This window comes from Balaenoptera ricei, chromosome 8 (genome assembly GCF_028023285.1).
Source record: "Balaenoptera ricei isolate mBalRic1 chromosome 8, mBalRic1.hap2, whole genome shotgun sequence".
Lineage (NCBI taxonomy): Eukaryota > Metazoa > Chordata > Mammalia > Artiodactyla > Balaenopteridae > Balaenoptera > Balaenoptera ricei.
The window spans coordinates 46,351,153-46,375,337 of record NC_082646.1 but is presented as its reverse complement, the minus strand read 5'-3'; the positions used below and the strand labels follow the sequence as shown (position 1 = coordinate 46,375,337).

Below are 24,185 nucleotides of genomic sequence, written 5' to 3'. Positions count from 1 at the left end.
AGAAGGCTCAGCTATCTTGTTTTGGTTCACCCACCATACCTGAAAGGCAAAGGTAAGTGTTTCATATAGACTGGATGATTGTGTTGAATCAAGTGAGAACACAGGTAGTGAAATGCAATACTTTATATATCTTTAACACCTTTAGTTTATAGACGTACCTTTAAATCAATTTCAACAAGTTTAAATAAATATTTAAACTTGTTGATTGACAGCTCAGAGTTATGCGTAAATCAAAAACTCTGGGGAAAAAAAAGAGCAAAAATATTACGGTCTCCTCTCAGAAACACAAATAGGGCACCCTTAGTCCATTTTAGAAGAGATTACTGCATTTATTCCATTTTATAAGGGACAATTTGTTACCTGGAGTTGATTCACATTATAAATTGTGGTCTTGAGGCTTTAAAATATGAAGGGAAAATGGGTCAGTAAGAATCTAAACAAAAAAAATCGAAAATGTTCTGGGCATTTAAAACAGAAGGAATGTAATGCAAGGAATTGGTTGTACTGCTGAAATGAGAGGCGAGAATAGAAATAAGAGACAGTGAAACCACTCAGAGGTTAGCAACAGCAGGAGCCACCACCAGACTAGACTGTGGAGATAGGATGGTAGTGATGTTACTTATTTTCAGAGCCAGAGTCAGGGATGGAGGCTGGAACCATGAAGGACATGGTGCCCTAGGCAGAGAGGAAGAGAAGAAATATAGTGACTTCTCCCTTTCTCTCACCCTCTAATGTCCTTCCAGAGCCTGCTAGACACCAGGTTGTATAAAAGTTTTGGAATCTCAGCCTGTAGTGTCAGGCTACATGAGATAAAGAAGAAAGTAGGGGGAAGATGTGCAAAGATTCTGAACACATTCAAGTCCCAGCCTGGACAGTCCATTCTTTTTGGCACTCAACAGCTATTTTCTTCCAACTATGTATTTCTTATGCAACTGCACAAATTAAACAAAAACCAATGATGGAATATTTTAATTGAATAATATTGAGGATGCATCCAAACAAAACTTTTGAGATGCAGTTAATGCAATGCTTAGAAGGCAATTTGTAGCACTAAATGCATATAATTAAAAAGAAGAAAAGCCTACCTCAAAGAGGTAAATAAAGAAAAGCAAATCCATGCCAAATAAACTAGGATTAAAATAATAATAATAATTGCAGAAAATTCTGAAATTAAAAAAAAAAGCAGACAATAGATAAAGTCAACAACATAAAAAATTGGCTTTTTGAATAGAGCAATTAAACTGATAATCCTCTAGCAAAAAGGAGGGGTGTTTAAATCAAGAATAAAAAGGCAAACGTATAGATTCCTTAGTTGTTAATAAGGTATTAAGAGGTTTTTATGAACAATTTTATGTCTTGGCACTTGACAATTTAGATAATATGAACAAATTCTTCGAAAAACACATCTTACAAAAGCTGACAGAAAGATAAATAGAAAATCTGAATGACACTATTTACACTGATGGAACTGAATCCATTATTTAAAAAAAATTTTTGTCCACTGATCTTTTGGTGAAATTTTCCAAAATTTTAAGAAAACAAAAAACAAAACACCACAAATTTAGACAAACTCTTCCATATATCAGAGAGAGAAATAATACTTCCCAAGTCATAATTTTGATACCCAAGCCTGACAAGGGTATTATGAGAAATGAAAATTATGGTACACACTCTCACATAAATATAGATGGAACAATTCTAAACAAGATATGAGCTAATCAAACCTAGTGAGAGATAAAGGCATAATATACCATGTCCTAGTGGAGTTTGTTTTAGAAAGGTAAAGTCTTTTAACACCTGAAAGCAGAATAAATGCAAATCACCTCATTAGCAGGAAAAAAAAAAAATATATATATATATATATATACATATGCAGGAAAAAAGCATTTGGTATAACTCAATGTTCATCCATAATTTCAAAAATTATTAAAAAAGAAACAGGAGCAAAATTTTACAATCTAAGAAAGATTATCTAAAAAAATGTATAGATAGTATCATATTTATGGAGAATTTGAAAGTTTTCTCCTAAGAATAGGAAAGAAACAAGATTGTCTGCTATTACCACTTGTACTCAACACCATTATAGATGTCATATTCAATGCAATTGAACAAGAAAAAGAAATAAATCTTATACGAGTCAAGAAGAAATAAAGCTGTAGTAATTTGAACTATTAACATGATGTGATAGTGTGGTTAGAAAATTTCCTGAAAGCTATAATTAGTGGAATTAATAAGAGAGATAAATACATTTCTATAAACAATAAAAAGGGGAAAAGGAAATTTAAAATGCATTTAAAATATTAGCAAAATATCAAATACCTAGAAATAAGTCTAAAGAAAGATGTAAAATTTTATGTACATAAACCATTAATTACTATTAAAAGAAATTAAAGAAATATGAGTGAATGGAGAGAAAGCCCACATTTGTGGATAGGAAAACAAAATATGGTAAAAATGTCAATCCTCCCCAAATAGAACTCTAAAGTAAATACCATTCAAATAAATAGTCAAGGAAGCTGTGTGTAGTGGGTGTGTGTGTGTGTGTGTGTGTGTGTGTGTGTGTGTGTGTGTGTAATTGAGAAGCTGATTTTTAAATGTATGTGTGTGGCTGTGCCTCTTAGAAAATGGTTTATGCTCCGGAGAATAAAGGATAGATCACACACATAAAGAGGAATTTGTGTTATCAACCTTATCACCTCAAGCCTTCCCATACCTAAGTGGCTCAAATGAAAATTCTACCATATGATGGAGGGCAACATTTGTGTGAAAGGAGATAAATTGTAGTAGGAACAGGGTATAAAGATCTGTCTAAAAAGGTCCATATCAGCTTTTCACTCCTTCAAGCAGTGAGCCTGAGTTTACATAGGATTTGGTGACCCAGGCTGCTGCAGTGGACTTACATTCTCAGGAAGTCATAATACCTTTCATTACTCATTACCTACTACATGAAACTATTTCTAGATTTAAAAGGTGGCAAGCTCCTTTTCAATCTTAGGGAAAACTAAAAACTTTAAGAGAACTACCAAGATTTCCCCAAGTCAGAAAAGCTCTTTTCCTCCCAGGCCTATAAATTTGGGTTTCTTGAGTACCTTCGAAAGACAAACATTTTAAACAGAATTATTTCAAACTGGATTCCTAGTATGCTGGTTAGAAGCGCTTGCATCCTAGGTATAGAAGGAAAAACACTATGATACACTAAGTTGTGGAGATAGCTGTGTTATAAAATACTTTCAGATGCTCACTTGAAACCCAGTCCTAACAAGCTTGTAGCTGCTGCATTCAGGTTCTTGCTATCCAGCATATTGATAATGCCAGGTTGATAGCAGGCTTTAGGCCCTGGGTGTGTTTTAAATCTTCTCACAAGTTGTTCACAGAAGTTGAAAAGCAGATGATTGGGTGAGGCTGATCACGTTATTTTACTAAGTGAGTGTTTCCATCTATTTCTAGTTGCCCAAGTGGTACTGACAGCAGTTTTATAATTTCTTGTTCACCTTCTGGTAAACAGACTGACCAACTCTTCCCACCAACCGCGCTGATATCAACCAGAAGTTCACTCCTATTTGCCTGTAGCCAAGTTGAGCTGCACCACTCAGGATAGGAAGGTGCCAGAATTTGATGGGGGCCTGGTCATGTTAAAATCCATGTTGCAGTCCAGATGGATGTATACCTGCTTGTACCCTGGCTTCTCTCAGCATCTCTCACCTGCCCTAGGTCCTGTCATGGGAGATGAATAAACTGAAAGTCTCTTTTAATCTCCCTGGTGCAAAAGGATCTTCCCTGGGCAATACTAGGCATAACAGATTATTTGTGTTCTCTTGGAAATATTATTTGCTCCATCTGTTTTTTATTTCCAAAGTACCTGATATTTATGATATTACTATTTCTTAGCCAAATAAAAGATATCTTTTTCAACTGCCCATTTTTAGATTCATGTTCATTTTAAGTTTTTTCATCAAGCTAAGTCCATAAACCTTGATGAATTCATATCTGACAGCTATTCCAGAGTTAACACACCGCAGAGGAGTAGGTATTTTCTGCATTTTGGCAGGCTCAGTGTTGGCCATCTCAGGGGCTCAAGACATTTTAATAAAAATTTTTTTTCAGGAGGCTTTTTCCCGTGGGAAGATGAGGCAGGAAAGAATCTCACACTCAGTCAGGGGTTGTCTGTTTTCTCCTCTGATTCAGATTCCAACTGAATATGTTTTCATCCCTTAAAGGGTGGGACAGAGGAATGTCAAGCAAAACTCTAGGGAATCTATGCCAAAGGGAGGGTACTCTCCTCCTTGCCAGTTTCCCTCCCTCCTTTCCTCCTTTCCTTCCTTCCTTCCTTCCTTCCTCCTTCCTTCCTTCTGCATATAAAGTAGGACAGGTTGGGAAGAAGACAACTTGAAGCAGTATTCACTGCATCAGGTCCATAAACATGGGAGGAGGGGGACACTACAGGCAGAATAACTGTAAATACGAATTAATATTGCTTTCACCTCCAATACCACCCATCCCTCCTCCTGGAAATCCATGCAATTAAGATTCTTCGAAAACAAAACGAGAAAACAATGAAATGATTGAGCTGTTGGGTAAAGAAACAATGGGTTAGACTGTTTATCCTGGAGTGAAAAGTGTTGTTATCATCTGTCTATGATCCACTCCTTTTCTGTGGATTTCTCCTCATGGACCCCTGTACTGGATATGCAGTGGGGAATATTTGATGGGAGGTGGGCTAGGTGACTTTAAGAAAATGGCCAAAGTCTTGCTATCTCTTTTCCTTACTTCCTCAGTTTAGGAGTAGGCCGTTCTCCAACTGAGAGTGAATAGATTGTGGGCAGCAGTATTTCTATATGTATATTTAAACTTTGATCTGCCAATAAAGTGTTTCTTTCTGATTTAGAAAAATAAAAATCAAAAATACTCATCTATTTCATTTGAATGAGGTGCTCCACTTGTTTTCCAGGCAGTGTCTGCATTTATTCTTAGCAGAAACCCCGACTCTTTTGTACTAATATATATATATTGGTTATATATATATATATATATTGACAATATGATAAATTCAGGCAAATTCTCTCAGCCTTTCTTATAACAGGAAATTATACATATATAATTATCCCACTGACATATGAATAATAATGGAAAGTCTGTTTAACACTAATGCCCTCACATTATTCTTTCTTCTTTTCTTTGCCTTAAAGTTCCTGGCTTTTTTCATTTTTTGTTTTCAAGAACATTTGCATTTACTAAGTAGTTGTATCTTTTTTTTAACAAAAAAAGTTAATTTTTTTAACATTAACATTAATTACATTCAAACGTTAATATTTGAGTGTTAATTTTGTTTCTAGAAATCTTAGTGACTTACTTTACTGTTTATAAGTGTGTTTCAGGTGAACGATCATAATATCAGAAATAATGATAGTATTTAACTTTTTATACCTGAAGTTTATTTCACACTGTGTTGTGCCATATGTCTAAAACAATGTTAATAGTGGTGATATGTTATTGTTCTCATTGTGACTTTAAAGCTGAGGCTTCAAAGCTTTAAAGCAGGGTTTCCTACTACTAAAATAATGCTGATTTGTATAGAGTTTAAATTATTGTTAATATGTTAAGTCAATGTCTGTTTACTTATTCATTTTAGGCTTTTAGTCCATGATGGATATTAATTTATCAAATCCTTTAATTTATCACATTAGTTTATCACATCCTTTCTTTCATCTATCAATCTGATTTTTCCTCAGATACATTAATAGAAGGCAATTGTATTAATGGGTTACTTAATAAATCCTGTTACTTTCCAGAAATGAACCCACATGTTCCTGCTTTATTGACAATATGATAAATTCAGGCAAATTCTCTCAGCCTTTCTTATAACAGGAAAATCACATTTATGCAAGCCCTCTGGGTATGTAAAATTCATACCTTCGTATTTGTTTTTGGTGACCTAGATGTTAATTGTGTGTTCCAGAGTAACATGACCCACAGGGAAACATGGAAATTACTAGAAGTCCAAGCACTTCTTTCACTCCCTTCCCTAGATTTTTTTTTTTAACTATAGAGTAATCCACCCTTATCCACAGTTTTGCTTTCCTTGAGTTCAGTTACCCGGTTGTTAAAACCTTGCTCAGAAAATATTAAATGGAAAATCCCAGAAATAAATAATTCAGATTGTTTAATTGTGAGCCATTCTTTGCAGTGTGATGAAATCCCTCCAGAACGTGAATCACCCCTTAGTCCTGCTTATCCCACCTCATTCACTTAGTAACTTTCTGGGTTATCAGATCCACTCCTAAAATCAAACTGCTTGTGTTCAAGTAACCCTTATTTTGTTTAATAATGGCCCAAGGCGCGGTAGTAGTGATGGTGGTATATCCGATAGATCAAAGAGAAGCCATAAAGTGCTTCCTTTAAGAGGTGTTATCTTTCTTTATCTCTTTTCCCTTATTCTATTGTGAAAGAAAAGGACCTGCAAATTCTGGGTTCTTTAATGAAATGCTTATCCCAGTCTACAAGATCAGTGGAGATTTCCTTGAAAATTGGTTTTCGCCCTGAGGGTGAATAGATGTGTAAGACAGAGTAGATCATGAGGAAGGAGGAGAAGGTAAGGGGCTGACCTGGGTCTGGTTGGTGACCAGGTCTGTCTATGCTGTGCCAGCCCTGGGGTCCTGTACTGGGGACCAGGAAGTGGGAAGCACACGGTCATATTGTGGTGAATGCAGCAAGCTCACAAAAGAGGTGAACAACCACAACATATACTCCAGACACATGTCTACAGGACAAGAATGTATGGTCAAGAAGAAGCAAAACCAACAAAAGTTGCACTTGACACTATCTTCACACCAAATAACAATAAAGGAGTTTCCATTACAGTAGAAAGAGCCTAAAGACAATGAAGTATCCTTGACTTGCTGCACCTGAGAAGGGTTGCCTCGGAGAAGGAGTCCTGAGCATCCAGTCAGGGTCCTGACTTAGCCCGCCTCACGTGTGGCCAGTGCAAATGAAAGGCCTGACAGGGGAAGTGAACAGGCCATCCTCGTACCTCCAAAGGAGGGAGTGCTTGACAACATCCACAAAACTCATACTCCCACTGTCAAAATCAAGGAACACGCCAACCCGGCCCAGAGGTTTCTCTATGTACAGAGGAGTGGTCGGGGTGGTGGTCCAGAGACGGTAATGATGATCCTCCTTCACACACACAAGGAGAAAGCTGTCCCTGTTGGATTCCTTCAGTATGCCGTCATCCTTCCTTGTCCAGGAATCCTTACAGACGCCTACAGCCCAGTCCCAAGAGCCGTCCACATCTACCTCCCAGTATTGTTTGCCAGAGGTGAAGCCCCGGGCTCCCCATGCAGCAAAATACTTCGATGTTTTGCCATCCAAAGACACACAGAGGCTGTCATGCTCATACTTCAAAACTTCTTGCATCATGAAACAGCCTGACATGCTGACTGCTTACTTCATTATTGAATGAAAGTTTTACTGTGGAGAGATGAGAGAATACTCCAGTCAAAATCAATGTTAAAAATCAAATTCTCTACCAGAGAAGAGAGTCCACCTAGGGTCTCAATGGAAAAGTATTTTAAGATTAGAAGAGCAGCTCTCACTGGAAAGTATTGGATTCAAATGTTGCCAGCATATCTGCTGAAGAAACAAATAAATAGTTCCCATGGAAAACACTTCCTATAAGTTCAGAGATTGTAACTCAAGGGAGGTCAGGGCTATGGATGCTTTCCATGACATCTAAAAGCCTGCGCACATGTGCACTGGTCACCTCCAAGGTCATGGCACTGTACCTTACTCCACCTCCACCACCCCTATCAGTGGAAACACAGTGCATCTTAGACTAAAGAATTGGTGATCGCTCTGCCAGGATTATTATACTATTCCAGTTAAGTTAGCAAATGGTCACTGCAGAAACAGAAACTAAGGATGGCTTCTTAAAAGTAGTTTACTTATAGGAATTTTCTGCCTTTGATATGTGGTTCCAACCTGAGGTCTAGTCTTCCACTTTCTGCTAAGGCACCCTCCAGAGTTAGGTTTATCATGGAGCTAGCTCTATGTGGCTCATCAACCATTCCTTTGCTTCCTTGCAGTTTCTGCATTTAATTTTTGAGGCTTATGCATTTTTTCTGATTATATCAATGGAAAAACACATTATACATTCAATTGCTAAGAAACTTTGAAGCAAAAATGTTTTTAAACTCTAAGTAACTGCACTTAGACTCTGAAATTGGAATATCCTGGATTAATAACCCATTTTCTAGAATTCAGTGAACAACTGACATTGTATGTGATGATATTTCTAGGGCTCAAGGAGCCATTTTTGGAGCATGTCCTTTTATTTATTATAGAAATTATTTATCAAATTTATAAGTAATTGATGAGGCCTGAATCACATCTATCCCTGCGCCAGCCTGCATGTATTTTGTAAGGATTTTAGTGACTCTGTGACTACACATGTCTGTACGTGCCTGTTTGTAGGCTGTTCTCCTGTACAAGGTGAGAGATGAAGAGGGAAAGTTTGTCTGTGGAAACCATTATTGAAGAACCTTGCAGGGTGGACACACCAATGGAGAGATACTCACCTTGGAAGCAGTTGAGCCAGTCCATCAGCCCAGACATGGGCTGTGCATGGAGTTCTGGCAGCAGAGGCTGAGGCAAGTGCAGCTGTGCTGACTCACTCCTGTAAGGAGACAGATGCGGTTAATCAGCCTCTAAGATAAGTCAGCATCCTTCAGCTCAACATTCTTCATCAAAATCCTTTCTCCACCCTCCTGGAATAGAATTGTTCCATTTTTGGAAATTTATTTTCACTATTCTTCTTTGCCTGATTCCAGCCCGTTTCTCAGAGGTACTTGCCTCTCTTATCAAATGCCTGGAGCAGAAGCAAGAGAAATTATAATCCTGCAGCCTGTGGAACAAAAACCACATTCACAGAAAGATAGACAAGATGAAAAGGCAGAGGGCTATATACCAGATGAAGGAATAAGGTACAACCCCAGAAAAACAACTAAATGAAGTGGAGATAGGCAACCTTCCAGTAAAAGAATTCAGAATAATGATAGTGAAGATGATCCAGGACCTCGGAATAAGAATGGAGGCAAAGATCGAGAAGATGCAAGAAATGTTTAACAAAGACCTAGAAGAATTAAAGAACAAACAAACAGAGATGAACAATACAATAACTGAAATGAAAAATACACTAGAAGGAATGAATAGCAGAATAACTGAGGCAGAAGAACGGATAAGTGACCTGGAAGACAGAATGGTGGAATTCACTGCTGCGGAACAGACTAAAGAAAAAAGAATGAAAAGAAATGAAGACAGCCTAAGAGACCTCTGGGACAACATTAAATGCAACAACATTCACATTATAGGGGTCCCAGAAGGAGAAGACAGAGAGAAAGGACCCGAGAAAATATTTGAAGAGATTATAGTCGAAAACTTCCCTAACATGGGAAAGGAAATAGCCACCCAAGTCCAGGAAGCACAGAGAGTCCCATACAGGATAAACCCAAGGAGAAACATGCCGAGACACATAGTAATCAAATTGGCAAAAATTAAAGACAAACAAAAATTATTGAAAGCAGCAAGGGAAAAACGACAAATAACATACAAGGGAACTCCCATAAGGTTAACAGCTGATTTCTCAGCAGAAACTGTACAAACCAGAAGGGAGTGGCATGATATACTTAAAGTGATGAAAGGGAAGAACCTACAACCAAGATTACTCTACCCGGCAAGGACCTCATTTAGATTCGATGGAGAAATCAAAAGCTTTACAGACAAGCAAAAGTTAAGAGAATTCAGCACCACCAAACCAGCTCTACAACAAATGCTAAAGGAGCTTCTCTAAGTGGGAAACACAAGAGAAGAAAAGGACCTACAAAAATAAACCCAAAACAATTAAGAAAATGGTCATAGGAAAATACATAGCGATAATTACCTTAAACGTGAATGGATTAAGTGCTCCACCCAAAAGACACAGGCTCGCTGAATGGATACAAAAACAAGATCCACATATATGCTGTCTACAAGAGACCCACTTCAGACCTAGGGACACATAGAGACTGAAAGTGAGGGGATGGAAAAAGATATTCCATGCAAATGGAAATCAAAAGAAAGCTGGAGTAGCTATACTCATATCAGATAAAATAGACTTTAAAATAAAGAATGTTACAAGAGACAAGGAAGGACACTACATAATGATCAAGGGATCAATCCAAGAAGAAGATATAACAATTATAAATATATATATGTACCCAACAGAGGAGCACCTCAATACATAAGGCAACTGCTAATAGATATAAAAGAGGAAATTGACAGTAACATAGTAATAGTGGGGGACTTTAACACCTCACTTACACCAATGGACAGATCATCCAAACAGAAAATTAATAAGGAAACAGAAGCTTTAAATGACACAATAAACCAGATAGATTTAATTGATATTTATAGGACATTCCATCCAAAAACAGCAGATTACACTTTCTTCTCAAGTGCGCACGGAACATTCTCCAGGATAGATCACAAATTGGGTCACAAATCAAGCCTCAGTAAATTTAAGAAAACTGAAATCATATCAAGCATCTTTTCTGACCACAATGCTATGAGATTAGAAACGAATTACAGGGAAAAAAGCGTAAAAAACACAAACACATGGATGCTAAACAATACGTTACTAAATAACCAAGAGATCACTGAAGTAATCAAAGAGGAAATCAAAAAATACCTAGAGACAAATGACAATGAAAATGCGATGATCCAAAACCTATGGGATGAAGAAAAAGCAGTTTTAACAGGGATGTTTACACCAATACTATCCTACCTCAAGAAACAACAACATCTCAAATAAACAATTGAACCTTACACCTAAGGAATTAGAGAAAGAAGAACAAACAGAACCCAAAGTAAGTAGAAGGAAAGAAATCATAAAGATCAGAGCAGAAATAAATGAAATAGAAACAAAGAAATCAATATCAAAGATCAATAAAATTAAAGCTGGTTCTTTGAGAAGATAAACAAAATTGATAAACCATTAGCCAGATTCATCAACAAAAAGAGGGAGAGGACTCAAATCAATAAAAGTAGAAATGAAAAAGGAGAAGTTACAACAGACACCACAGAAATACAAAGCATCCTATGAGACTACTACAAGCAACTTTATGCCAATAAAATGGACAACCTGGAAGAAATGGACAAATTTTTAGAAAGGTATAACCTTCCAAGACTGAAACAGGAGGAAATAGAAAATATGAACAGAACAATCACAAGGAATGAAATTAAAACTGTGATTAAAAATCTTCCAACAAACAGAAGTCCAGGACCAGAAGACTTCACAGGTGAATTCTATCAAACATTTAGAGAAGAGCTAACACCCATCCTTCTCAAATACTTCCAAGAAATTGCATAGGAAGGAACACTCCCAAACTCATTCTATAAGGCTACCATCACCATGATAGCAAAACCAGAAAAAGATACTACAAAAAAAGAAAACTACAGACCAATATCACTGATGAATATAGATGCAAAAATCCTCAACAAAATACTAGCAAACAGAATCCAACAGCACTTTAAAAGGACCATACACCATGATCAAATGGGATTTACCCAGGGATGCAAGGATTCTTCAATATATGCAAATCAATCAACATGATACACCATATTAACAAATTGAAGAATAAAACCCATATGATCATCTCAATAGATGCAGAAAAAGCTTTTGACAAAATTCAACACCCATTTATGATAAAAACTCTCCAGAAAGTGGGCATAGAGGGAACCTACCTCAACATAATAAAGACCATATATGACAAACCCACAGCAAACATCATTCTCAATCGTGAAAAATTGAAAGCATTTCCTCTAAGATCAGGAGCAAGACAAGGATGTCCACTCTCACCACTATTATTCAACATAGTTTTGGAAGTCCGAGCCTTGGAAACCAGAAAAGAAAAAGAAATGAAAGGATACAAATTGGAAAAGAAGTAAAACTGTCACTGTTTGCAGATGATATGATACTATATATAGAGAATCCTAAAGATGCCACGAGAAAACTACTAGAGCTAATCGATGAACTTGGTAAAGTAGCAGGATACAAAATTAATGCACAGAAATCTCTTGCATTCCTATACACTAATGATGAGAAATCTGAAAGAGAAATTAAGGAAACACTCCCATTTACCATTGCAACAAAAAAATAAAATACCTAGGAATTTCTAGGTATTTTATTTCTACCTAGGGAGAAAAAAGACCTGTATGCAGGAAACTATAAGACATTGATGAAAGAAATCAAAGATGATACAAACAGTTGGAAAGATATACCATGTTCTTGGATTGGAAGAATCAATATTGTGAAAATTACTATACTACCCAAAGCAATCTATAGATTCAATGCCATCCTTATCAAATTACCAATGGCATTTTTACAGAACTAGAACAAAAAATTTTTAAATTTGTATGGAGACACAAAAGATCCTGAATAGCAAAAGCGGTCTTGAGGGAAAAAAGCAGAGTTGGAGGAATCAGACTCTCTGACTTCAGACTATACTACACAGCTACAGTAATCAAGACAATATGGTACCGGCACAAAAATAGAAATATAGATCAATGGAACAGGATAGAAATCCCAGAGATAAACCCATGCACCTATGGTCAACTAATCTATGACAAAGGAGGGAAGGATATACAATGGAGAAAAGACAGCCTCTTCAATAAGTGGTGCTGGGAAAACTGGACAGCTACATGTAAATGAATGAACTTAGAACACTCCCTAACACCATACACAAAAATAAACTCAAAATGGATTAGACCTAAGTGTAAGACTGGACACTACAAAACTCTTAGAGGAAAACATAGGAAGAACACTCTTTGATATAAATCACAGCAAGATCTTTTTTGATCCATCTCCTAGAGTAATGGAAATAAAAACAAAAATAAGCAAATGGGACCTAATGAAACTTAAAAGCTTTTGCACAGCAAAGGAAACTATAAACAAGATGAAAAGACAACCCTCAGAATGGGAGAAAATATTTGCAAATGAATCGATGGACAAAGGATTAATCTCCAAAATATATAAACAGCTCATGCAGCTCAACATTAAAGAAACAAACAACCCAATCCAAAAATGGGCAGAAGACCTAAATAGACATTTCTCCAAAGAAGACATATAGATGGCCAAGAAGCAAATGAAAAGCTGCTCAACATCACTAATTATTAGAGAAATGCAAATCAATACTACAATGAGGTATCACCTCACACCAGTTAGAATGGGCATCATCAGAAAATCTACAAACAACAAATGCTGGAAAGGGTGTGGAGAAAAGGGAGCCCTCTTGCACTGTTGGTGGGAATGTAAATTGATACAGCCACCATGGAGAACAGTATGGAGGTTCCTTAAAAAACTAAAAATAGAATTACCATATGACCCAGCAATCCCACTACTGGGTATATACCCAGGGAAAACCATAATTCAAAAAGACACATGCACCCCAATGTTCATTGCAGCACTGTTTACAATAACCAGGTCATGGACCAACCTAAATGCCCATCAACAGACGAATGGATAAAGAAGATGTGGTACATATATACAATGGAATATTACTCAGCTATAAAAATGAACGAAATTGGGTCATTTGCAGAGACGTGGTTGGATCTAGAGACTGTCATACAGAGTGAAGTAAGTCAGAAAGTGAAAAATAAATATCGTATATTAATGCATATATGTGGAACCTAGAAAAATGGTACAGATGAACCAGTTTGCTGAGCAGAAATTGAGACACAGATGTAGAGAACAAACGTATGGACACCAAGGGGGGAAAGTGGTGGGGGGTGGGGGTGGTGGTGGGATGAATTGGGAGACTGGGATTGACATGTATACACTGATGTGTATAAAATGGATGACTAATAAGAACCTGCTGTATAAAAAAATAAAATAAAATTCAAAAGTTTTTTTAAAAATTGACCTTCTTTATATTTTCACTTTAAAAATTTCTAGCAAGGTCAATTTATTTTCATATTTGTTTATAAGTAGTGCTTCAATTAACAAACAATAGGTAATTTAGTGAAATAACATGTATGTAAGCATTGGTAATTTGATAAACTGTGATAGGTGTCAGCAAAATACAGGTACTATGGCACTTCTGTTAAAAGTAATATTCTACAGTATGTATAACATAGTAACTACAGATAATAATACTGTAATGCATATTTAAAAGTTGCTAGGAGAGTAGATCTTAAAAGTTCTCATAACAAGAAAAATAATTTTTAACTACGTATTATGATGAATGTTAACTAATATGGTGATTATTTCACAATATATGCAAATAGCAAATCATTACGTTATATACCTGAAAGTTATATGAGGTTATATGTCAATTATACCTCAATAAAAAACAATCATCTTTATGCATTGTATTAAATATAATTACTCACATAATTATTGTGTAAATAATTACTATATTATATTCATATTAATATAAACATATACATTGATGTATATATTATGTATGTATATATAACATATATAAAGTATTTTGTTTAAAAGTTTTCACCAATTTTTTCTTTTGCATTTACCCCAAAAGAAGTCTATATTCTTTTAGGGTCTCAGCCCCCTAAGATTGGGTTTTCTATATACCGAAAACCCAATCAGCCATTTTCACACCTTTCTGAGTAAACTTATCAGTATTTTCCACTACCCTTTGAAGGTATTATCCAATCTCAAGAAGTAGGTGTGGCCTCAGGAGAGTCTAATCCTTTAAAAGGCAACTTTGCCCGGGGGTGACTGCTTCTCTCAGGGGGACTGAGGGAAAGTGCAGCTACCAGGTGTTGGACAGTTCTTGTTGACCCTGATATCCACAGATTTCCAGGACGTGCAGCCTTCCAGAAGTGAGACCGCTCACAGTGGACTCTGGTAAGTACGGAATTGATTGTAAATATCTTCATGCCTATTTCCTCTCATCCAAATCCTTTCCATTTACCTATTGGCCTGCTTGGGTTTTGTCCAAGCAAACAAGTAGTTGTCTTAGTTTTTTTTAAATGACCTCAATATTTAAAATATCTGTAACTAGAGCAATTGTAATATATTGATATTTGTAATATTAACATATGTAATCATTTTTATTCCGTTACCTTACATGATATTAGATGTTTTTAGGTTTTAAATGAGATTTCTACAGACATATGTATTTATGAAACACGTAGAACACCTAAAATGTTCAACATAATGTATACATTTCATAGTCTTTATACAGATGAACATAAGAGTTAAATGTGTTGAATTAATTAGAATATCTTCCTGCAAAGGTCATATGCGCTATATATATATTTTTAAACATTTTTATTGGAGTATAATTGCTTTACAATGGTGGGTTAGTTTCTGCTTTATAACAGAGTGAATCAGCTATACATATACACATATCCCCATATCTCTTCCCTCTTGCGTCTCCCTCCTTCCCACCCTCCCTATCCCACCCCTCTAGGTGGTCACAAAGCACCGAGCTGATATCCCTGTGCTATGCGGCTGCTTCCCACTAGCTATCAGTTTTACATTTGGTAGTGTATATATGTCCATGCCAGAATAAAGGCGCTATATTTTTAAAGACTTCAGTTTCCAGTCTAGATTTGAAAAGTGTTCAGGATAGATCCAATGAACTCATAGGGACTCCCAAGAAGTGGCATTGGTCAAATAGGGAAATATCAGAAACAAAGAGGATATGATGTTGCTTCCATTAACTACATCTTTGGAATTTCTACTGTAGAGAGAAAATCCTCATGTATATTCAAATTTTTTCTTTGGTTTTAAAAAATAACTGATTAATTTTTACTGATTATTGTTATAGCTTGAACATTCCCTAGTTCAAAATGTGAAGTGCTCTGATGATCTGAACTGACTCCAGGAAAAATTGTTTTCCTGAACTAGAAATAACATATTTTTTTCCTTTTTGTCTTGAAAGGAGGAGTTTTGCTATTTAAGTTGGAAGCAAACACTGAAAAGTTTATAGTTTTAAGATGCCAAAGGTAAAGCCAACATTGATTATATTAAGTTTAAATTATTCTAAACAATTTTATTTGTCTTTAGAAAAGCACATCTGTCAGTTCAGAGGCAGGAGACACAGAGAATGTTAGCATAGAGACAAAGTGTGTGCAAGTATGGGTTCCAGTCATGGAGTCATGGAGAGAGAGAGAGAGAGAGAGACAGATTGAGATTATATATGTGCTTCTGTACCAATCAGCCAATAAAAGTAACTCTGGAGTCATCTTACCATTTACCCTCTGGTCTAAGCTTTAAGCACATCCACGTAATTTAGGTATGACTGAGAACATGGTTTATTTAAACCAAAAAGTTGCTAGGGACTCTCTTATCTAATTTTATCATTTGTATCAGCATGAACCTGTCTGTATTCACCATTTCTAGGTTTGTACTGAGGGTTAGCAAATAGGTAAATTAGATAGAGTTCAAACAGACAGGACTTTGTCCGAAGGCTTTATTTTCCCTTATCAGGGCAGAAGAAAGACTTTCTCTCTTATCCTCTCTATTTCTGTCTTGAATTTTCAGAAACATGGATTCAGACACATTGCAAGCCTTCCAGAATGAACTAACCTGCTCCATCTGTATGAACTACTTCATAGACCCTGTCACCATAGACTGTGGGCACAGCTTTTGCCGTCCCTGCCTGTACCTCTGCTGGGAGGAAGACCAGACTCCAAAGAGCTGCCCTGAGTGCAGGGGACTATCAGAGAAGCCCGATTTCAAAACCAATATTGTACTCAAGAGGCTGGCTTCCCTCGCCAGACAGGACGCAGCTAAACAAACCAACAGCTCGGAGGCGCAGATCTGCGTGACACACAAAGAAGCCAAAGGACTCTTCTGTGAGGCTGACAAGACCCTGCTCTGTGGTCCCTGCTCTGCGTCCCCAGAGCATGCAGCTCACAACCACAGTCCAGTACAATGGGCTGCTGAGGAATACCGGGTAGGTGATGCTTCTAAGGCAATTAGGAACCTATAGGCTCCTAAATCAGAGAGAAAGATGAGGATGATAATGAAGTTGATGGGGATGGAGATGGTGGAGGTGGGGATTTTTCAGTGTAGATCATGTAAGTGTATCGTTTTAATGTTGTTGCTCAATTGTCCAAACACGTGGAACTGCTGTATCCTGGGGCATGTGGCAGCACCAGGCACACTGGCTCCTGACGTGAGGTTGACGCATCCTTAGTCAAGTTATATAAAAATCTGAGTCTCAATTTCTTAGGACATGAGAAATTTCATTTCTCGCATGGAAATGAGAGATTCCATTATCTGTAAAGTTCCCCCAATTCTTTCTTTCTTTTTTAAATTTTTAATTAATTTATTTATTTTTGGCTGCATTGGGTCTTTGTTGCTGCTTGTGGGCTTTCTCTAGTTGCAGCGAGCGGGGGCTACTCTTCGCTGTGGTGCACAGGCTTCTCATTGCAGTAGCTTCTCTTGTTGCAGAGCATGGGCTCTAGGCACTCAGGCTTCAGTACTTGTGGCTCGCGAGCTCAGTAGTTGTGGCTTATGGGGTCTAGAGCACAGGCTCGCTAGAGCACACAGGCTTAGTTGCTCCGCAGCATGTGGGGTCTTCCAGGACCAGGGATCTAACCTGTGTCCCCTGCATTGGCAGGCAGATTCTTAACCACTGCACCACCAGGGAAGTCCCCCTCAATTCTTCATTATATGTTTCTGTCACTTTAATATTCAAAATATTAGAATCAAATTAGATTAATGTGGAAAAATCTGACCACATCATTCAAACTCAAGATTTCTATTTTCTAAACCAGGGGTCCCCATCCTATTTGGCACCAGCGACCAGTTTCGTGGAAGACAATTTTTCCATGGACGGGGGCAGGGGGAGGTTGGGGGGATGGTTCAGGTGGTAATGCAAGGGATGGGGGTCGATGGGGTGCAGCAGATGAAGCTTCACTTGCTTGTCCACCGCTCACCTCCTGCTGTGCGGCCCCGTTCCTAACAGGCTGTGGACTGGTAGTGGTCCTCGGCCCAGTGGGGTGGGGACTCCTGCTCTAAATGACCGCCTTTGCTCATACATAAGGGGATGGAATTTATGGTATCATCATCTGTGTCACTAAAGCTCATGGTTATTTTGCAGGAGAAACTTCTGAAGAGAATGGACTCTTTAAGGAAAATGACACAAGAAATGCAAAACAGTCTGAATCAAGAAGCTAACAAAACTCAGTCATTAGCGGTAAGAATAAAAATATTCTATTTGTTTGCATGGAGACAGATATAATCCTTGCTTAGACTTTTAGCAAAATTCAAATTGCCAGGTAAAGGACAGTGGTCTTTTCCTTGGAAAGAGTAGTGGTTTCAAATGACCTATCAGTAATCACGATTATAATAGATCAATACAAACTAGTTCAAAGAGTGCTAGTATATGGGAAAACCAAGGCATGAAACTTATTCCTAGGCCACATTTTGAAGATGTGAATAAACCTTCTCAGACATGGAGTATAAGACAACATTGTGCTAAGTGTGTCTGTGAAGGTGAGGAGAGGAATGCAGTAGTACCTAGAGGAGAATTAGCGCATGTTTTTAAAGATGCACAGTATGGGGTTTACCTAATAAAAGAATATTTAGAAAAATCAGGGAAAGGAACAAGAAAAAACAAGATTTGGGTAAGAGAGGAAATAATTGATGGAGTAAGAACCCTGAAGAATCCTCCTAGGGAGAAAAACTGGGACCCCCTCACACGGCTTGATTTAAACAGGAAAAGAGGCAAGAAACTTAGAGAAATGATGGGCCGGAAGGGCCAGCAAATATTCCAGGCCTTTTGAAATGTGAGGCAGAAAGTTTGTCAAGAACTTTCCCGATGACAGTAAGGAAATAATATTTGACGTTTTCTGTTGGGAATGAGGATGAGTGATTCTTTGAATCCATTATCTCTGCAGAACTATGTGGCCGTAAGGAAGGTGATGATCAAAGTTCAGTATCAGAGGATCCACCTGTTCCTCCGGGAGGAGGAGCAACTCCATCTGGAGGCACTGGAGAAAGAAGCGAAGGAGACTCTCCAGCAACTCAGGGAGAGTGAATTCAGAATGACTCAACAGAAAGAGAGTCTGAAAGAAATGTACAGAGAGCTGACTGAGATGTGCCACAAGCCTGATGTGGAGCTGCTCCAGGTGAGAAGGGAGGTTCCATCCTCAGAGACAGAAGTACTATTCTGGGCACCGTTGCCATAACATTGAAATGTTACCTGCATATACTCTTATCTCAGCTAAGGGATGATGTTCCTTGACTCCCATTATTTTATTTGTCCAATCCCTTATTTCTCACAGCCTGGTAATCTTTGGGAGGTTTTTTTTTAATCCTTTTACTAGCTAACATAGGACAAAATTTTTTCAGTGTGATCAGGAGTACTATCCAGACAGATTATCCAAAATCAGCAGAATTCTGTGACCAGGGGAAAGTTAATTTTCTTAGAGTAATTCTCAATACATTGTCACTCTCTATTATCCCACACTTACTGAAGACATTGAGGTTTTGCCCATTGTCTAGGTAAAATTTTTAGAACTGGTAGTCAATTTCAATGCACTCTATAATTCGTTTTATATGGTTCCTTGTTTTGCTTTAATTGTTATCATAAATGGTGAGATCTCTCCTTGGGAATAGGACTGAGCAATGACTGACATTGGAAACCTGATGTTGTTGCATCATTACACAAACTCTTCCTGGCCTCCTTCCTTCCTTCCTTAATGTGCCCTGAGGAAGCGCATCATGTTTTAGTTTAAGTTCTGTTATTAAGATAGCCTCTGATTGTTCCTTAGAGGAGCATGAGAAAAACAATACCTTATTGAACAAACAAGAATAGTAAAGAAGATGCAAAAGGACAGAACTCTCATGATTAACGTGATTTTTTTTTTTTTTTCATTGCAGGCCTCGGGAAATGTATTGGAAATGTGAGTGTACGCTAACGATTTTTGATTTCTGGAAAAGTTGTTGTCTTTTTGATGAAGTGGTTGGATAGTCGTTCCTTGGTACCATGGGGAATTGTTTTCAGGCCATCCCCAAAATCTAAATCCTGGGATGCACAATCCCTTATAGAAAATGCCATAGTATTTGCAGATAACTTACAAGCATGCTCCCATACACTTTAGTCACCTCTAGACTACTTATAACACCTAATAAAATGTAAATTAAATGCTATGTAAATAGTTCCCAGGTATGTGGCATTTTCAAGTTTCACTTTTTGGAACTTACAGGAATTTTCTTTTTCTGAATATTTTCCGTTTAGAACCAGGGAGGAAGAATGTAGGGGAGGGATAGATTTAGAATTTGGGATTGACATGTACACACTGCTAGATTTAAAATAAATAACACACAGTGGTTATCTCAAGCCATAGGGAAGAAGATCAGGATTAAAAATGGTGGTCAAAGGAGACTTTAGCTTTACCTATAATGTTCAAACTTTTTGAAAAGAATGTATCTATGTATTATTCTATAAGTAAAATAAATTTAACAAAAAAATAGATAACAAACAAGGACCTACTGTAAAATAACTAACTAACTAACTAACTAAATAAATAAATAAATAAATAAAATAAAACAGAAATTACAGATTCAATCCATGGTTGAATCCATAGGTGCAGAACCTCCTCGCACATGGATGACGAACAGTACATCTTTTGATCTATTAACATCGTCTTTTTGGCTATTTTCTGTTGTATTTCAAAAGGATTCTAGAGGCCTTCTGATCCTTGGTCTGAGAAGTTTCCTTTTCATTTGGCTGAATTCAAATATACCTGAAAACTTTCTGACATTCTGGGCTTTGTTCCACCCACTCATCCCATCCTCTCCAGACTCACCACAATAAAACTTAGGGAAGGGATTTTTCTAGGATATCACAGAGGAAGCACCTACACTAGTGAGTTGGAAGGTGAAAAAGGCAGGAAAGAGGCAAATTCCCTAATAGGAAGAGGGGCTGTGATTTTGTTCCTAGGAGTAGCAGTGAATCAGCCTGTTCCATCACTGAAAGCCCCCTTGTAGGCTGGACCTCAGAGCTAATGGCTTCCTGGTGCCCACTGGGAAGTTAGACTTTCGGGACAAGGGCAGCCAGGCTGGAATTGGATTCCCTTGCTGGGCTGATAAGAGCAAACATGTCTGGCTCAGTGAACTCTTCCTTTTAGACACTGAATGTATCCTTGATGACAACTTGCTGACTGAAGTCCCAAAGGCTTTGCCTGAATTTTTTGCTCTCTGTAAAATGCCCAGGATCTTTGCATTACCTGAGTTGGAATAGAGGAAGTGAATGAAGTTCAATAAGTTGAAAATTGGAGTAAAGTCTGAGAAGAATGGGGAAGTTGAAATTTGATGTAATTTATATTCAGAAAAAAGTATGGTCACTTTTTATATTCCCAAGTGTGTAGAATATAATGTATATCCAATTAACCAAAAACAGGAGAATTCTGACAAAATATCCTGGATTAAAAACTGCTTTTTTGTAATGGTCCCGTGATTAGCCTTTGATCTTGAAATGTAACTGACGTCATTTGTTACAGGACTGATTTCGTACAGATGCAAAAGCCTCAGCCAGTGAACCCAGAGCTCACTTCCTGGCCTGTCACTGGAATCCTAGACATGTTGAACAACTTCAGAGGTAAGAGTCAACCTTCAGTGAGCAGGACTACATTTCATTAGAACTTCTTGGGAAGGAGCTTTCTTTTATTGTTATTTTATTTTTTATGACATGAAGGTAGTACATAACTTCCCAAAGTTGTTACATTTTTCCTGCCTGTGTAGTCATATTAGAAAGATCAAGGCTGAACTTTGCATCCTATAGTTTACCGAAAATGCAAAGCTAGATATATATATTCAGTTACATATGACATAGGCAGAGCAAGAGGAGAGCAGCCAGCTTGCTCATGTGGGTATAAAGAGATAGAATATTTACTTTTGTGAGTAACCATCAATATTGTGTTTATTCAGTTTATTTCACTCTTAAAAAGTTAAATATGGCATCGCTGGTTTTTAATTTGTTCTGTATTACAAGCGCATTTATTATGCATTGTACAAAAATTATTATTTCTAAAATCAGCAAGAATTGACAGAAAAGACTAAAATTGGCTTAGGCAGGATAATTGTAATGCTATTAGATCAATTTCAAAACAACTGACAGGCAAGGGATATTTGAACATGGTTAGCCAGAACATCCTTTTAGAAGCTTCCAAACTATTCATTGATGGATTTCTATCAACATTTTGATCTTTGAAAAGGTAGTAAGTAGAGACTATAGCCCAATAAATACCCACATGATAGCAAGTGCTAGCTACCTGTTAGATCGTATTAAAGACAAAGGACAGAAGAAAAGTTTTCTAAATGAAAGAAAAAAATAATGTTTTCTGTGAGTCCTGAAATAAACTATCAAGACATTGACATTAAATCAGACTTCACAGAGTTCATGATATGTCTGCATGATTTTTTCTTTTTCTATATGATTTGAGGTGTTTCTATGTGCTGTAGAGATAGTTATAACTCTTGTTCTTCATAGAAGAGCCAGTCTGAACTCCCTTTTGTCTTCGTTTTGTATTTCCTTGGAGGAGGGAAAATGAAAAGACTCATTGGGTAGAGAGCCTCTGCCTCTCAGGCCATGGAAATCCCACTTGCTGACCTGATTTTTTCTCTTTCTGCAGTGGATAACGTTCTGAGTCAGAAAATGACCATTCACAATGTGAGCCTTTCTGAGGATGGTACAAGTGTGACGTTTGGAGGTGACCATCAAGGTGTGCCCAGACAGCCCCAGATTGTGGAGAAATTTGTGGCCTGGGGAGCTGTGGCCTTCACCTCCGGGAGGCATTACTGGGAGGTGGATGTGACACACTCCTCGAACTGGATTCTGGGAGTCTGTAAAGATATCTTGACAAGTGATACTGATATCATTATTCATTCTGAAGAAGCATTTTTTCTATTTTCTATGAAGGTGAACAATCATTATAGTTTGTCCACAAACTCGCCACCCTTAATTCAGTATGTGAAAAGGCCTTTGGGTAGGATCGGAGTGTTTCTGGATTATGACAATGGAATTGTGAGCTTCTATGATGTTTGCAGAGGTTCCCTCATATATAGTTTCCTTCCTTCCTCCTTCTCCTCCCCTCTGATGCCTTTCCTTTGCCTTAGATCTCCATGACTAGTCAAGTTCCGTGACCATTTAATTGATGAAATTCTCGCCTGAACAAATTGCTGTCCTAAACCTCACATGAGGCCACAGGATGATATCTGACTATCTCTGAGCACATTGTAATTTAATGGAACATATGACTGTATGTTTATAAAATGGCATAACCATATTGAATGTATAAATTTGTTAATTAAATTTTATTGTAATAAAAATTTATTATGGAATATTTCATAGAGTATAATCAGTTGCTTTTCTTCCATCATAAATAATAGTTTTATTAAAATAAAAGTTACATACCATAAAGGTCACCCCATTTAAACTATATAATTCAGTGGCTTTTAGTAATATTCAAAAAGTGAAACCATAACTATCTAATTCTAGGACATATCCATCACCCCAAAAATAAACCAATGCCCATTAACATTTACTCCCCATTCCCCCTCCCCCCCCAAGCCACCCCCTAATCCAGTTTTATTCTTCATGGATTTTTCTATTATATCGTTTCAAATAAATTGGATCACACAATGTGTGGCTTTTTATATCTGTTTACTTTCACTTAATGCTTTCAAGATTCATCTACATTGTAAACAGTGTGCTTTACTTGCATATCTGAACCAGATTGGGGTGAAAGAATGAGGTGATGTCAGGTTAGTAAACAAAAGGAATGGTGCTTAGTTTTCTCTTCAAAGTTGACCTAGTTGGTTAGAACCAAGTGTTTGACAGACTTTATCATTTCTCTAAACCCTAGTCATTAAGCACATTTCAGCTCAACAACAGTTTTCCCAGGAAGTTTTTCGTGACTACACAGACCAGTGTAGTTCCTCTTATTACACACTCCCTGAGCATATACCCTCAAATTAGTACTTTTACTACTTGACAGACAATTCTGAGACAGTAAGGACAGTATATTGTTTACTACTATATTCCTACTATCCAGTGCAGACTTATAACATGATACATAGAAGTATAGGATGAATCAATGAACAAATACATGAATGAAAGCATTAATATAAACAAATATTATTCCAGCATTGATAAAGTTTTCCAAAATGT

General features: G+C 37.3%; 1 protein-coding gene across 1 annotated transcript; it reads left to right on the top strand.

The window, feature by feature from the left end:
* LOC132369740 (tripartite motif-containing protein 64-like) lies at positions 1-23,283 on the top strand. The gene is made up of 8 exons (XM_059929412.1): positions 1-52; positions 14,848-14,899; positions 15,942-16,005; positions 16,544-16,958; positions 18,111-18,206; positions 18,910-19,160; positions 21,514-21,614; positions 22,648-23,283. The coding sequence occupies exons 4-8, from the start codon at positions 16,548-16,550 to the stop codon at positions 23,139-23,141; spliced, it is 1,353 nt and encodes a 450-aa protein (XP_059785395.1). The 5' UTR covers positions 1-52; positions 14,848-14,899; positions 15,942-16,005; positions 16,544-16,547; the 3' UTR covers positions 23,142-23,283.
* The last annotated feature ends 902 nt before the right edge of the window (positions 23,284-24,185 follow it).

What these genes read in the sequence shown, in the direction of transcription:
- LOC132369740 (XM_059929412.1), top strand. Translation starts at nt 16,548, where the DNA reads ATGGATTCAGACACATTGCAAGCCTTCCAGAATGAACTAACCTGCTCC. An exon ending in ACAAAACTCAGTCATTAGCG is followed by an intron (nt 18,207 to 18,909) that starts GTAAGAATAAAA and finishes TTATCTCTGCAG; the next exon opens with AACTATGTGGCCGTAAGGAA. An exon ending in GTGAGAAGGGAGGTTCCATC is followed by an intron (nt 19,161 to 21,513) that starts CTCAGAGACAGA and finishes CGTCATTTGTTA; the next exon opens with CAGGACTGATTTCGTACAGA.